Below are 15,614 nucleotides of genomic sequence, written 5' to 3' on the forward strand. Positions count from 1 at the left end.
TTACAGCACTAAGCCGTTGCATTGCGTCGGCCTGTGCTGCAATAGATCCTGCCACCTCACCCATTACAGGTGGCATGGGCTCTGGGTCCCCACGGTCTCCCTGCAATTCAGTACAAAGAAGGTTCACTCGGTTAATCCCGGGGATGAGGGGATGGACATATGAGGAGAGGTTGAGTAGATTGGGACTCGACTCATTGGAGTTCAGAAGAATGAGAGGCGATCTTATTGAAACATAAGATTGTGAAGGGGTTGGATCGGGTGGATGCGGGGAAGATGTTCCCGATGATGGGTGAAACTAGAACTAGGGGGCATAGTCTTAGAATAAGGGGCTGCTCTTTCAAAACTGAGATGAGGAGGAACTACTTCACTCAGAGGGTGGTAGGTCCATGGAATATGCTGCCCCAAAAAGCTGTAGAAGCTACATCATTACATAAATTTAAAACAGAAATAGACAGTTTCCTAGAAGTAAAGGGAATTAAGGGTTACGGGGAGCGGGCAGGAATTTGGACATGAGTCTAGGTTCGGATCGGTCATGGCCCTGTGGGTAGCGGAGCGGGCCCAGGGGCCATGTAGCCTGATCCTGCTCCTATTTCGTGTGTCTAATTCTGTTAGATTCAGGAGATGGTTCTGTGATAGTGGATTGGCGGTTAGGATCAGATCAGCCATGATCTTATTGAATGGCGGAGCAGGCTCGAGGGGCCGATTGGCCTACTCCTGCTCCTATTTCTTATGTTCTTATGTTCTTAACCATCCTCTGCAACGAGACAAGGATGGGATCGAGGGTTTGCGCACAGATGACAGCTGTGCTAGCGACAGACTCCTCCACACTCCTAGCCAGTGCATCCATGCCTTCGGGCACCCTTGCCATTGCACCCATGAGCTCAGTGTGCATGCTCAAAGCCTGCGTATTCATGGCCGCGATGCCGAGGTCCTCATCCGAGTCCTGTGCAGCAGAACATGCACGCCTACTCACCCTCCGGGGAGATGGCCCCCGAGCTTCCCTACCCCCATGGCGTTGCTGCAGCCCGCTGGGTCCCGGAGCTTCACCCACATCAGATGCTTAACCCCTGCTCCCCTCCAGGGAACGCGTGGCCCCAGTGTCGGAAGTTTCACCCTCGGGAGGCGCAGGCGTGGAGGCTCCGACTTCCTCTTCCACCTCGTCTGGGGCGTTGCTTCCACTGGGAGGCAGAGAGACAGGCTGGTCAGCTGGTGGTTTACTATCTGAAAGCAGGAAGGTACAAGAGTGGCTTTAGCGTGAGGGCAGGGGGGCAGGAAGGGAGCAAGGACTGGAGACAGTTAGTTGGATTGAAAGTGTAAAAGGCTGGTGTTGTGAGGGGCAAGTGGTATGAGAGAGGAGCGAAAGCTGATTAACATACCACTGCTGTCCCCAAGGGGGTTGACCTCTCCAATGGCCATAGCGCCTACTACCTGGCTGGCAATGAGTCTGTGGACTCTCTCCTCCAATTCTGTGAGGGGGTGCAGCTCCGCCTGTCCTCCTCCTGTCCGCTGTTGCTCTCATCGGTTATGCGAAAGCTTGGCCTGCAAGAAAAAGGACAGCGTGTGAGTGAGTGTGCAGCCATGTGTTTGGCAGATGTGCCTATCATAGTTGAATAGCCCTTAATGTGTGCAAGGTGTGGGATGTGCATGTGACTTTTATGAGATGGCCATAGTTGTTGGATGAGTGTTGGGCATTTGGGTATTTACACCATCTGGACACAGAGTGAAGTTGAGATGGTGGGATGTAGAGGTATTGAAAAGCAGGTGCTCACCCGAGTGAGGTCATTGAACTTTTTACGACACTGTGTATGTGTCCTCGGCACCAGGCTCCTCGATGACACATGCTGGGCCACCTCCCTCCAGACTCTTCTAAACTCGCGGGGCAATGGCCTCCTGCCACTCTCTGGGAAGAGCACTGCCCATCGCTGTTCAACAGCGACAACCAGAGCCACCAATGCCTGGTCGCTAGAGCGCCGAGCTCTCTCCCTGGGCCTCTGAGTACCCATCACAATTGCTTGAGGAGTATCTGTAGGTGTTTGCAGGCCAAGGTCAAACACTGCAATGAGCAGGGTGTGGCTGTGCAGCAAGATGGACCCGCTCCTTTAGGAACTGGATGGCGCCAGTCTGTCTGAGTACCGGGGTAACTGACATCGCCTGAGCTTCGGTAGCGTTCTGAGGTAGCGCCTCGCTCCCCGACATTAGCGCCTTAAGAGAGGTGTGTAGCGCCTGATTTAGCGCTCAAATCACCTGCCGGGGGCGACGGAGACGAATTTCGCAGTCTGCGCTAAACTTTGCGCCCGGCCGATATTAGCGCCCCAAAATGGGCGATATCAATTTTCCCAATAATTTGAAATATAGAGAGCATAACTGACAGTTGGAAATAATCCTATAGAGAATACTGAAGAAATTGGAGTGATTAAAAGGAAATAATCTGATTGAGAGGTGTCGATGCTGCTATGAATGTCCAGGCTGAATCACAGGCCTTCCAGTATTTAATTTGCAACTATTCCCATAATTCTATCCTTGCTTACGCTGAGTTGACACCCTATGCTCACTATTGTGACAATACGCTCCAAGAATCGTCTCCCACATTGCCGCAGATCTCAACAAACTCTAGGGGAGAAACTCCAGCAGGTGTCAGTTAACTCTGGATTCTGCTGTACGGCAATTTTGAATAAATTTCCCCGATTTTCTTACCCTGATTGATCCCCTGATCTGCTGCCTCTGCAGCAGAGGTGGTGGGTGCACAGCCTGCATCGGTGGGTGCTCGGCCTGCATCGGTGGGTGCTCGGCCTGCATCGGTGGGTGCTCGGCCTGCATCGGTGGGTGCTCGGCCTGCATCGGTGGGTGCTCGGCCTGCATCGGTGGGTGCTCGGCCTGCATCGGTGGGTGCTCGGCCTGCATCGGTGGGTGCTCGGCCTGCATCGGTGGGTGCTCGGCCTGCATCGGTGGGTGCTCGGCCTGCATCGGTGGGTGCTCGGCCTGCATCGGTGGGTGCACGGCCTGCATCGGTGGGTGCTCGGCCTGCATCGGTGGGTGCTCGGCCTGCATCGGTGGGTGCTCGGCCTGCATCGGTGGGTGCTCGGCCTGCATCGGTGGGTGCTCGGCCTGCATCGGTGGGTGCTCGGCCTGCATCGGTGGGTGCACGGTCTGCATCGGTGGGTGCTCAGCCTGCTCCTAGGCTGCTGGCAATACTCTCTCAGGATATAATTTAACCGCCTCCTCGTCCCGATTCTTTCCTCTCCCGCTACTAGGCCACAGCCTTTCATAGAAATTTACAGCACAGAAGGAGGCCATTCAGCCCATCGTGTCCGTGCCGGCCGACAAAGAGCTCTCCACCCTAATCCCCCTTTCCAGCACTTGGTCCGTAGCCCTGTAGGTTACGGCACTTCGAGTGCATATCCAAGTACTTTTTAAATGTGCTGAGGGTTTCTGCCTCTACCACCCTTTCAGGCAGTGAGTTCCAGACCCCCACCACCCTCTGGGTGAAAAAAATTCTCCTCAATTCCCCTCTAAACCTCCGAACAATTACTTTAAATCTATGCCCCCTGGTAATTGACCATTCTGCTAAGGGAAATAGGTCCTTCCTATCCGCTCTATCTAGGCCCCTCATAATTTTATACACCTCAATTAGGTCTTCCCTCAGCCGCCTCTGTTCCAAAGAAAAGGGTTTTGATAGAATAAATAAGGAGAAACTGTTTCCTGTGGCCGGAGGGTCGATAACCAGAGGGCACAGGTTTAAGGTGATTGGCAAAAGAATCATGTTACCTATCTCCCCAAAAAAGAATGCTGAGGGGTGACCGAATAGAAGATTTACAAGGATGATACCAGAAATACGAGGGTATACTTATCAGGAAAGGCTGGGTCTCTTTTCTCTTGAAAAAGAAGGCTGAGGGGTGATCTAATTACGGTCTTTAAAATTATGAAAGGTTTTGATAGAGTGGATAGAGAGAGAATGTTTCCACTTGTGGGGAGGAGCATAACTAGAGGCCATTAATATAAGATAGTCACCAAGAAATCCAATAGGGAATTCAGAAGAAACATCTTTACCCAGAGAGTGGTGAGAATGTGGAACTCGCTACCACAGGGAGTGGTTGAGGCAAATAGTATGGATGCATTTAAGGGGAGGCTAGACAAGCATATGAGGGAGAAGGGAATAGAGGGTTATGCTGATAGATTTAGATGAGGAGACTCGAGTGGAGCATAAACACCGGCATGGACTGGTTGGGCCGAATGGCCTCTTTCTGTGTCCTATATCCTATGTAAGCAATACCTGCTGTAGGACATTCACACTAAATGTCACCACAATGTCCTGGGAAAAGCATCCTAAACATGTCCACCAGCAACAAAAGAATGGGTTTTTTCTGCACTTCTTGCTGAAGTTAAAAATGGATGCCATTTTCTTCAGAAGGTGAAGCTGTTGAATGAAAGAGTTTCAGTGACTGAAAGCGGAAAGCCTGCTGAAGGTCATCAGCTCTTTCTGATACAGTGATCAATATAAAACCAACTGTCGCACGACACGGGCGGGGGGAGGCGGGATGACCAAGTGTGCTCAGAGGTATAGGACATAGCACAGAGAAGGTCATGCAGCCAAGGTCAATGGCTAAAAAAAAACAACATCTTAAAAGGAATATTTGATTTCCCACAATGGCTGACTGGGAAATGCACCTGCTCAATATAAATCATACTTACTAACGTAAGAAAACTACGAGGCACTTGGTCTAAGCGTTAAACAAAGCTTTAATCAACTGTTTTACAACATGGAGGTCTAGTTGTGTCCTTCACTAGTTCCTGTTAAGAATGTCCTGCGCAAGTTGGGCCCGTGCCCGAGTATTTATACTCTCCCTGGACAGCGCCACCCGTAGGCTGCTCAGTATTATTGCATAAGTCTTTCTTTCATGAATGACTGATTCATGTCACTTACTGTAGTGTCCGAGTATAAATAATACACGGACTGCAGAACAATAATAACAGGTATTTACTGAACAGAGGGTACTCTTTTTGTTTTTTAGGGTACTCTTTTTGTCTGAACAGAGGGTACTCTTTTATTTGGACCCAAAAAAAACCCAATTCGACTGTAAATAAACAAAAGTTCAACTAAAGCTTAACAAATCAAATTAAAATTTGGTTTTCCATGTTGATGATGCACTCCAGTCCCCGCGGCGCCCACCGGTCGCGGAAATACTCAAGCGCACCGGCGGACACCGCGTGCTCCATCTCCAGGGCCACCCGGGCGCGAACATGGCCGCGGAAGAGATGCAGGCAATCCGGCTGGACGACCCCCTCGACCGCCCGCTGCCTGGACCAAGTGATGGCTCTTTTAGCCAGGCCCAGGAGCAGGCCCACAAGGAGGTCCTCCAACCTGTCCGCTCCCCTCCGCACCGGGTGACCGTAGATCAAGAGCGTGGGACTGAAGTGCAACCAAAAATCGAGGAGCAGCCCCTTCAAGTAGTGAAAGAGGGGCTGCAACCTCTCACAATCCATATAAACGTGAAACACGGACTCCTCCAGGCCGCAAAAAATGCAGGCGGCCTGGGAGTCCGTGAACCTACTTAAAACCTTATTGCACGGGACCGCTCCGTGCAACACCCTCCAGGCCAAGTCCCCGATGGAACAAGGGAGGACTCCCGCATAGAGAGCCCTCCATTGGGGACCTCCGCTACCGCCGGTCGGCAAAACGCCACGCCAAGGCGTGTCCGGACGGTAGACGAAGATGGCAAAGTGGAGAGTGTGCAGGAGCAGCCCGTACAGGAAACCCCTCCGCGCGGAATGAAAAGGCACGGAGGGTATTTCCTCGAGACGGCTCAAGTTGTGAGGCGCCGGTTCCCGAGGGGAGTTTCGGGGCCGGGCGCCGATGAGGAATTCCGTCCGAACGGGGGTAAGCTCGGACGGGATCGCCCCACGTGCTTGAGCCGCCTCGATACACCTAGTGGAGTCGGGGCCCAGTGCCGCTTTTACCGATTCGATGGTTTCGACCGCAAGCTGGACGTTGGCCCAGGACAGGCGCCGCGCCAGCTCCTCCGGCGCCATCCAGCCCGCTCCTCCGCCATCGAGCAGGTCCCCGACTCTGGTCACCTTGCCAGCCACAGCCCTACCCTCCGCCAGCCGCCCGAACCCGTGTTCGTGGAGGTGCGGATTCCTGAGCAGCGGCTCCCGAAGGAGAGCCGCCACTCCTGACGGGGGAGAGCTCCGCCTGGAAGCGACGTAGTTCCAAACCCATAGTAGTTCCTGGTAGAAGACAGGCAGCTCCCGCAGGCCGGCACGCCTGCTGCCCACTTTCGCAAACAGGAGCTGCGTGTCGTAATTGAGGCCATGCAGCTGGCGGAAGAAAAACGTCGCCAGCGCACACCATCTCGGAGGATTCTCGACGTACAGGTATCTCTGCAGCGTCTGAAGACGGAAAGTCGCAGCCTGGGTGCGAAGGCACACCAGCGCCTGACCGCCCTCCCTAAGCGGGAGACACAGAACCACGGCAGAGACCCAGTGTTTCCTTTTGTCCCAGAAGAAGTCGATGAGCTTCTTCTGAATCTTGGCGACAAACGCAGGGGGAGGGATCAAAGTGACCAACCGGTACCACAACATGGCGGCCACCAGCTGGTTTATGACCAGCGCTCGACCCCTGTAGGACAACACTCGGAGCAGTCCTGTCCAGCGTCCTAGGCGAGCGGTGACTTTGGCCTCCAGCTCTTGCCAGTTCGCCGGCCAAGCGTCCTCGGCAGGGCTAAGGTAGACTCCCAAATAGAGGAGGTGCGTGGTGCTCCAGGCGAAAGGCCTGAACTCCTCCGGCAGGGAGTCCACCCGCCACTGACCCACCAGGAGTCCGGAACATTTCTCCCAGTTGATCTTGGCGGAGGATGCGTCCGAGTAAATCTGCTGGCATTCCCGCATCCTCCGCAAGTCAGCGGGATCCGTGACCGTGAGGAGCACGTCATCGGCGTAAGCCGAGAGGACCACCTCCACGCCCGGCCCTTGCAGAGCCAGTCCCGTCAACCTCTTCCGCAAGAGGCGCAGGAAAGGCTCCACGCAAATGGCATATAACTGACCGGACATGGGGCATCCCTGACGCACCCCCCTCCCGAAGCGAAGGGGCGCCGTCAAGGACCCGTTAACTTTAATCAGACACTCCGCGGCGGCGTACAGAAGTCGGATCCGGGCGACGAAATGCGTCCCGAACCCGAATGCGCGCAGAGTCCCGAAGAGATACTCGTGATCCACCCTGTCGAACGCCTTCTCCTGATCCAGGGAAAGGAAGGCGACCGACAGACCAGCCCTCTGGGAGTGGTGGACCAGGTCCCGGACCAGATGGATGTTATCGTGAATGGTCCGGCCCGGGACCGTGTAGGACTGGTCGGGGTGGATCATGTGGGCCAGCACGGTGCCAAGGCGAGCAGACATGGCCCTGGCAAAGATTTTATAGTCCGTGCTGAGGAGGGAGACCGGGCGCCAGTTCTTAAGGAGGCGGAGATCGCCCTTCTTAGGCAGCAGGACAATGACCGCCCTGCGCCAAGAGAGGGGCATCTCCCCGGTCGCCAAACTTTCCCCCAGGACCCGCGCGTAGTCGCCCCCCAAGATGTCCCAGAACGCCCTGTGGAACTCCACGGTCAGCCCGTCCAGCCCCGGGGACTTTCCCCTAGAGAGCTGGCGGAGGGCGCCGGTCAGCTCCGCCAGACTTAGCGGAGCGTCCAATTTTTCGGCGCCCTCCGGGCCAACCTTCGTCAGGTCCTCCCACAAAACTCTGCGCGCATCCTCGCTGGACGGATCCGGAGAGAACAGAGCCCCGTAATAGGCGCGGGTCTCCGCGTTGATTCCCTCCGGATCCGAGACCAGAGATCCGTCGTCGGCCAGCAGCCCCAAGAGCTGCTTACGGACCCCCCGTCTTTTTTCCAGCAAGTAGAAGAAGGGGGAGCCGCGGTCCAGGTCCCGCAGGAGCTGGATCCGCGACCTCACGTACGTGCCTCGGGACCCGACGAGCTGCAGGTCCTTCAGCGCGCCCTTCTTCTCTTCGTACACCTTCCGCAGGGCCGGGTCCTCGACGACCTGACCGAGACGGGACTCCAGGTCGAGCACCTCCTTCTCCAACCGCCCGACCCGGGCCTCCCGCCTCTTGGTCGACCCCTTCGCGTACTCCTGACAGAAGAGACGGATGTGAGCCTTGCCCACATCCCACCATAGCCTCAAGGAGGGGAAGCCCCCCTGCTTCCTTCTCCAGTCGGCCCAGAATCGACGAAACGAATCCCGGAACCGTGCGTCCTCCAGCAGCAGGTTGTTAAAATGCCAGTACACGGACCCCCCCCGCGCGTGCAGCGGAGCGAGCTCCGCCCACACCAGGTGGTGGTCCGTGCACGGCACCGGCCGCACGGAAGCTGCCGGAACGCAGGAGACGAACGCCCGGGAAATGTAGAGGCGGTCGATTCTGGACCTTCCTCCCCCAGACCTCACGCTAGTGAAGGCGCTGGAGTCGGGGTGGAGATTTCGCCAGACGTCCACCAAGTCGAAGGACCCAACCAGGTCCCTCAACTTCTCCATCGCCGCCGGGCTTCGCGGGGGACCCGAACGGTCCCTCGCCTCGAGGGTGCAGTTAAAATCCCCCCCGAGGATGACGCACTCGCCCACGTCGATGGAGCCCAAGAGAGCGGACACTTCTTCGAAGAAGCGCACTTGCTGCGCACTGGTCTGAGGGGCATACACGTTCACTAGATGGAGCGGCACGCCCCCCAGGCGAACAGTGACATGGAGCAAGCGGCCCGGCACGTGCTCCTTGACCCCCAAGATCTCCGGCTGAAAATGCGGGGCCAGCAAGATAGCCACCCCGCTGGAATTGTTGGAGAGGTGACTCATGCTGACCCCTCCTTGCCACTCCAGGAGCCACGTGGCTTCGTCTCCCGGAACGGTGTGGGTTTCTTGCAGGAAGCACACCGCATACTTCCCGTCCCGAAGGACCGAGAAGTTATTGAATCTGCGGCGCGCCTCCCTGCTGCCGTTGATGTTGAGGCTGGCTATCTTCATGTCAGAAGCATAGTGCAACCTCTACCTACACCTAACGGGGCGAGGAAGCGCAGCCGCTGGTCCGCCGCCACTTCCTCAGCAGCCCAGTGAGAAACGTTGTGAGCCGACGCAGCTCGAGCGGGTTCACACCCTCGTCCGCGCCCAAGATCTTAACGGCGGCGCGGACGGAATCGATGAGCAGCGCCAGCTCCGACCACCTGTCGAGGGCCAGCCGGACCTTATTGCGCTGACCCAGGCACGTGGCCATAAAATCCCGGAGTTCCCTTACGGAAATGAGGGGAGACTCGGCAAGGGGCACGAGGTCATCCATCGCCACATCGGCGCTGGAGTCCGAATCGTCCTCCGTGCTCATCACCGAGTCCCCATCCTCCTCCAGGGGGTCGTCACCAGCGGCCGACCCGTCCGCCGCGCAGTGCGAAGCGAACGACTCGGCCGCGCCAGCCAGCCCCGCCTCCGCCCGGATCCCACCCCCAGGATCGGCGGCAGAGGATTTCTCCCTGGGCTCCTCTAGGGGTGCCGGGCCAGAAGACGGCGGCGGTTCAGAGCTCCCCTCCGCCTCAGACGCCGGAACGACCGGAGAAACCGGGGAGAGAACAATTTCCAGCTCCTCCAGTACATCCGGCACCAGAGACGCAGCCAGGGGGCCATCCTCCTCCCCGCCACCAACCTCCGACCCAGCGGACGGGGGGTTTTGAATTAAAAGCTCTACCAGGACGAGCATCCCCTGGGAGACGTCCGGGTCGCATTGGGCGAGCTCATTATCCTCGAGCTCGCCCGACCCAGCCCCCAGGCTGCCCGACCCGGCGAGGGGTAACGACACCGATAAAAGGTCAACTTCAATTACTGCCGCGGGTTGTTCCGCAACCCCCCCCACGGGCAGGGTCTCATCCCCATCCCCGGGAGGCACGTGCTGGACAGACACATCTGCCTCAGCCTCCCGAGGGACAGGCGACCCCTGCCGATCGCTGGTGATGACGACAGCGCTGGGGGGGCGGGGGGGCGCTGTACCCGCGGCGGGCGACGACTCCCCCTGCTCGGAGGTACCTCCCTCCTCCCGGTCCTCCTCCTCATCCAGGGGGTCGCGCCTTCTTTTTAGCACGGAGGGAGCGAGGGAGACCTCCATGTCTGCAAAGGCCTCCTCCTCGACTCCCTCCGGCGGAGCAGGTTGGTCGGGTTCCTCGGGCCCGAGCCCGGCCGCAGGTATTGGCATTACCGCTGCGGCGGTTGCGGCCACAGGCTCGGGCACGGGGCCCCTCCCGCTCACATCTGCCCTGATCAACTCCGCGAGGAGCGCGGGTGTAAGGGGCTCAAGGGGCAAGGGCTCACCATCCACGGGGGGACCTGCCCTAAGGTGCTTCTTTTTTCCCCGCGCCTTCTTTCCGGCCGGACACGCTCCCTCCCCCCCGCCGGAGGCCTTGGTGGCATCGGCCCCCGACGTCAACCGCGCATCAGACGTACTTGACGCGCGGGCAGATCCGGGGGGAAGGGCGGCAGCGGCGGCGCCAGCCTCGGCCGCACGAGATGATCCGGCGGCCTTGGAGGCAGGGCAGTTCCTCTTGATGTGCCCCACCTCCCTGCAGGCATGGCACCTCACACCGTCCGACGTCCAAAAGGCGCGGTAGGCGGTCCCCTCGTGGAGGACGACGAACGCCCCTTCAGTGTCCTCCTCCTGCGCCAGCTGGATAAACAGCTGGCGCCGGAAGGAGAAGACGTGGCGAAGGCTGGCCTCCCGGAAGCCGAGCGGGATGGGCGTGATCCCCGACCTCACCTCCCCAAGTTGTCGCAAATGGGGAAGGAGGAGCTCACCAGGAACATAGGGCGGGACGTTGGAAATAATGATCCTCTGCGCGGTGGCCTCGAGAGGATCCACCGGCAGGAAGGTCCCGCCCACGGTGAGCCCCTTGGCGACAGCCAGGGACACCGCCCGCTCCGACCCCAGGAAGAACACAGCCTTCCCATACATTTTCGAGGCCGCGACGATGGCTGAGGGGCCGACAACCCCAGCCATGGCCTTGACGCAGGCCTCGATGGTCATAGTGGGGTGAGTGTAGCTCTTCACCCCAAGCTTTTTTGTTATTAATCGAAAAGGTGACGGGGCAGCAGGAACAGCGGGAGCAGCTGTGGCTGTGGCTACCACTCTCGCATAGGTCCCGGCTGGCCCCGCCACCGGCGAAGATGCAGTCGCCATTCTGGGGTGCTTTTTTTAAGGGCTACACTCACCCCAAGTCACAGGCCTGAAGGTGTTAATGGCCTCGGTGTATATATATATTTTTTTGTCCTCTATTGAGCAGAGGGAGCTGATTAAAATGAGGACACACCTCTCTCCTTATTGATTTAAATTGGGAGAGGAGCCCTCGCCCCTCTGCTCAATTGGCAATTAATAAAATAGATGAAACTAAGGTGCCTTAGAAAGACAGGCAGAGAGAGACAAAGAGAGAGAGAGAGGTGGGGGGGTGGGAAGGAGGGAGGCCGCAAAGGGCAGTGTTGCCACTCAGGATGGTGGGTGGGTGTAGGCAGGGTTGCACTCTCCGATGGAAAAAGTCTTTGGTGATGGTGGTCTTCTGGCAGGGGGAGAAGACGTCTTCACCTGGAAAAGCTGGAGAAGCCCAGGCTTAGTCCTGCAACAGGTCTTAACGATGTAATTAAATTAAATTAAGGACTTCACCTTGGGCAGCTCCAAGCTCTCCCAGGGCAGGCAGTAGAAGGGATGCTAATTAGTGGTGTGTGTGGCCTAGCTTTTAACAAGAGCACACACACACACACACTACACCCCTTGATGATCCGGCCTTGCTTCTTCTTTTCTCCCCCCACCTAAAATACAAAGTCTTGGGAGAGTGCCCCAAATAACACCCACCTGTAGATGTTCCGGATGAAGTTTTCTTCCCTCCTTTCAAGCAGTTGGTTTCTCTCCCCTCTCTCCCTCTCCTGAAGTGGAGGCCAAATTGGGGAGGCAGTGATAGAAAGGCCTCTCCCCTGGTTGATGTTGATGTAGGCCTCCTTTCTCCTTCTCCTCCTCTGTCCTCTCTCTCCAGGCACCTCAGTTGATGTAATGATGGTGGAGTTGGTGGTGGTGGTCCAACGTTCTCCTCCTCTTCCTGGTCAGGGGACCACCACTTTAATCCACTCTCCAAAGTCTGGCTGCTCCCTCTGCTCGTGCTTGCAGCTGAACAGAGGGTACTCTTTTATTTGGACCCAAAAAAAACCAATTCGACTGTAAATAAACAAAAGTTCAACTAAAGCTTAACAAATCAAATTAAAATTTGGTTATCCGTGTTGATGATGCACTCCAGTCCCCGCGGCGCCCACCGGTCGCGGAAATACTCAAGCGCACCGGCGGACACCGCGTGCTCCATCTCCAGGGCCACCCGGGCGCGAACATGGCCGCGGAAGAGATGCAGGCAATCCGGCTGGACGACCCCCTCGACCGCCCGCTGCCTGGACCAATTGATGGCTCTTTTAGCCAGGCCCAGGAGCAGGCCCACAAGGAGGTCCTCCAACCTGTCCGCTCCCCTCCGCACCGGGTGACCGTAGATCAAGAGCGTGGGACTGAAGTGCAACCAAAAATCGAGGAGCAGCCCCTTCAAGTAGTGAAAGAGGGGCTGCAACCTCTCACAATCCATATAAACGTGAAACACGGACTCCTCCAGGCCGCAAAAAATGCAGGCGGCCTGGGAGTCCGTGAACCTACTTAAAACCTTATTGCACGGGACCGCTCCGTGCAACACCCTCCAGGCCAAGTCCCCGATGGAACAAGGGAGGACTCCCGCATAGAGAGCCCTCCATTGGGGACCTCCGCTACCGCCGGTCGGCAAAACGCCACGCCAAGGCGTGTCCGGACGGTAGACGAAGATGGCAAAGTGGAGAGTGTGCAGGAGCAGCCCGTACAGGAAACCCCTCCGCGCGGAATGAAAAGGCACGGAGGGTATTTCCTCGAGACGGCTCAAGTTGTGAGGCGCCGGTTCCCGAGGGGAGTTTCGGGGCCGGGCGCCGATGAGGAATTCCGTCCGAACGGGGGTAAGCTCGGACGGGATCGCCCCACGTGCTTGAGCCGCCTCGATACACCTAGTGGAGTCGGGGCCCAGTGCCGCTTTTACCGATTCGATGGTTTCGACCGCGAGCCGGACGTTGGCCCAGGACAGGCGCCGCGCCAGCTCCTCCGGCGCCATCCAGCCCGCTCCTCCGCCATCGAGCAGGTCCCCGACTCTGGTCACCTTGCCAGCCACAGCCCTACCCTCCGCCAGCCGCCCGAACCCGTGTTCGTGGAGGTGCGGATTCCTGAGCAGCGGCTCCCGAAGGAGAGCCGCCGCTCCTGACGGGGGAGAGCTCCGCCTGGAAGCGACGTAGTTCCAAACCCATAGTAGTTCCTGGTAGAAGACAGGCAGCTCCCGCAGGCCGGCACGCCTGCTGCCCACTTTCGCAAACAGGAGCTGCGTGTCGTAATTGAGGCCATGCAGCTGGCGGAAGAAAAACGTCGCCAGCGCACACCATCTCGGAGGATTCTCGACGTACAGGTATCTCTGCAGCGTCTGAAGACGGAAAGTCGCAGCCTGGGTGCGAAGGCACACCAGCGCCTGACCGCCCTCCCTAAGCGGGAGACACAGAACCGCGGCAGAGACCCAGTGCTTCCTTTTGTCCCAGAAGAAGTCGATGAGCTTCTTCTGAATCTTGGCGACAAACGCAGGGGGAGGGATCAAAGTGACCAACCGGTACCACAACATGGCGGCCACCAGCTGGTTTATGACCAGCGCTCGACCCCTGTAGGACAACACTCGGAGCAGTCCTGTCCAGCGTCCTAGGCGAGCGGTGACTTTGGCCTCCAGCTCTTGCCAGTTCGCCGGCCAAGCGTCCTCGGCAGGGCTAAGGTAGACTCCCAAATAGAGGAGGTGCGTGGTGCTCCAGGCGAAAGGCCTGAACTCCTCCGGCAGGGAGTCCACCCGCCACTGACCCACCAGGAGTCCGGAACATTTCTCCCAGTTGATCTTGGCGGAGGATGCGTCCGAGTAAATCTGCTGGCATTCCCGCATCCTCCGCAAGTCAGCGGGATCCGTGACCGTGAGGAGCACGTCATCGGCGTAAGCCGAAAGGACCACCTCCACGCCCGGCCCTTGCAGAGCCAGTCCCGTCAACCTCTTCCGCAAGAGGCGCAGGAAAGGCTCCACGCAAATGGCATATAACTGGCCGGACATGGGGCATCCCTGACGCACCCCCCTCCCGAAGCGAAGGGGCGCCGTCAAGGACCCGTTAACTTTAATCAGACACTCCGCGGCGGCGTACAGAAGTCGGATCCGGGCGACGAAATGCGTCCCGAACCCGAATGCGCGCAGAGTCCCGAAGAGATACTCGTGATCCACCCTGTCGAACGCCTTCTCCTGATCCAGGGAAAGGAAGGCGACCGACAGACCAGCCCTCTGGGAGTGGTGGACCAGGTCCCGGACCAGATGGATGTTATCGTGGATGGTCCGGCCCGGGACCGTGTAGGACTGGTCGGGGTGGATCATGTGGGCCAGCACGGTGCCAAGGCGAGCAGACATGGCCCTGGCAAAGATTTTATAGTCCGTGCTGAGGAGGGAGACCGGGCGCCAGTTCTTAAGGAGGCGGAGATCGCCCTTCTTAGGCAGCAGGACAATGACCGCCCTGCGCCAAGAGAGGGGCATCTCCCCGGTCGCCAAACTTTCCCCCAGGACCCGCGCGTAGTCGCCCCCCAAGACGTCCCAGAACGCCCTGTGGAACTCCACGGTCAGCCCGTCCAGCCCCGGGGACTTTCCCCTAGAGAGCTGGCGGAGGGCGCCGGTCAGCTCCGCCAGACTTAGCGGAGCGTCCAATTTTTCGGCGCCCTCCGGGCCAACCTTCGGCAGGTCCTCCCACAAAACTCTGCGCGCATCCTCGCTGGATGGATCCGGAGAGAACAGAGCCCCGTAATAGGCGCGGGTCTCCACGCTGATTCCCTCCGGATCCGAGACCAGAGATCCGTCGTCGGCCAGCAGCCCCAAGAGCTGCTTACGGACCCCCCGTCTTTTTTCCAGCGAGTAGAAGAAGGGGGAGCCGCGGTCCAGGTCCCGCAGGAGCTGGATCCGCGACCTCACGTACGCGCCTCGGGACCCGACGAGCTGCAGGTCCTTCAGCGCGCCCTTCTTCTCTTCGTACACCTTCCGCAGGGCCGGGTCCTCGACGACCTGACCGAGACGGGACTCCAGGTCGAGCACCTCCTTCTCCAACCGCCCGACCCGGGCCTCCCGCCTCTTGGTCGACCCCTTCGCGTACTCCTGACAGAAGAGACGGATGTGAGCCTTGCCCACATCCCACCATAGCCTCAAGGAGGGGAAGCCCCCCTGCTTCCTTCTCCAGTCGGCCCAGAATCGACGAAACGAATCCCGGAACCGTGCGTCCTCCAGCAGCAGGTTGTTAAAATGCCAGTACACGGACCCCCCCCGCGCGCGCAGCGGAGCGAGCTCCGCCCACACCAGGTGGTGGTCCGTGCACGGCACCGGCCGCATGGAAGCTGCCGGAACGCAGGAGACGAACGCCCGGGAAATGTAGAGGCGGTCGATTCTGGACCTTCCTCCCCCAGACCTCACACTAGTGAAGGCGCTGGAGTCGGGGTGGAGATTTCG

At 58.4% G+C, this 15,614-nt stretch overlaps 1 protein-coding gene across 2 annotated transcripts in view; it reads right to left on the reverse strand.

The window, feature by feature from the left end:
- Positions 1 to 390: 390 nt before the first annotated feature.
- LOC147108089 (uncharacterized) overlaps positions 391 to 15,614 on the reverse strand; it is a 48,998-nt gene continuing 33,774 nt past the window's right edge. The window contains exons 2-3 of one of the 2 annotated variants that reach the window (XR_015080516.1): positions 1,377 to 1,539; positions 391 to 1,221 (exon numbers count right to left, since the gene is read on the reverse strand). Coding sequence is in view for 1 of the 2 variants with exons in the window: in XM_086004555.1 (XP_085860681.1) it covers positions 2,635 to 3,153 (519 nt within the window). In the remaining variant the exon portion in view is untranslated. Of the gene's footprint in view, positions 1,222 to 1,376; positions 4,995 to 15,614 lie in introns of those variants that run through there. The other variant, XM_086004555.1, reaches the window with a different exon arrangement.

This window comes from Somniosus microcephalus, chromosome 13 (genome assembly GCF_052327205.1).
Source record: "Somniosus microcephalus isolate GS21.2 chromosome 13, FLI_Smic_1.0, whole genome shotgun sequence".
Classification (NCBI taxonomy): domain Eukaryota; kingdom Metazoa; phylum Chordata; class Chondrichthyes; order Squaliformes; family Somniosidae; genus Somniosus; species Somniosus microcephalus.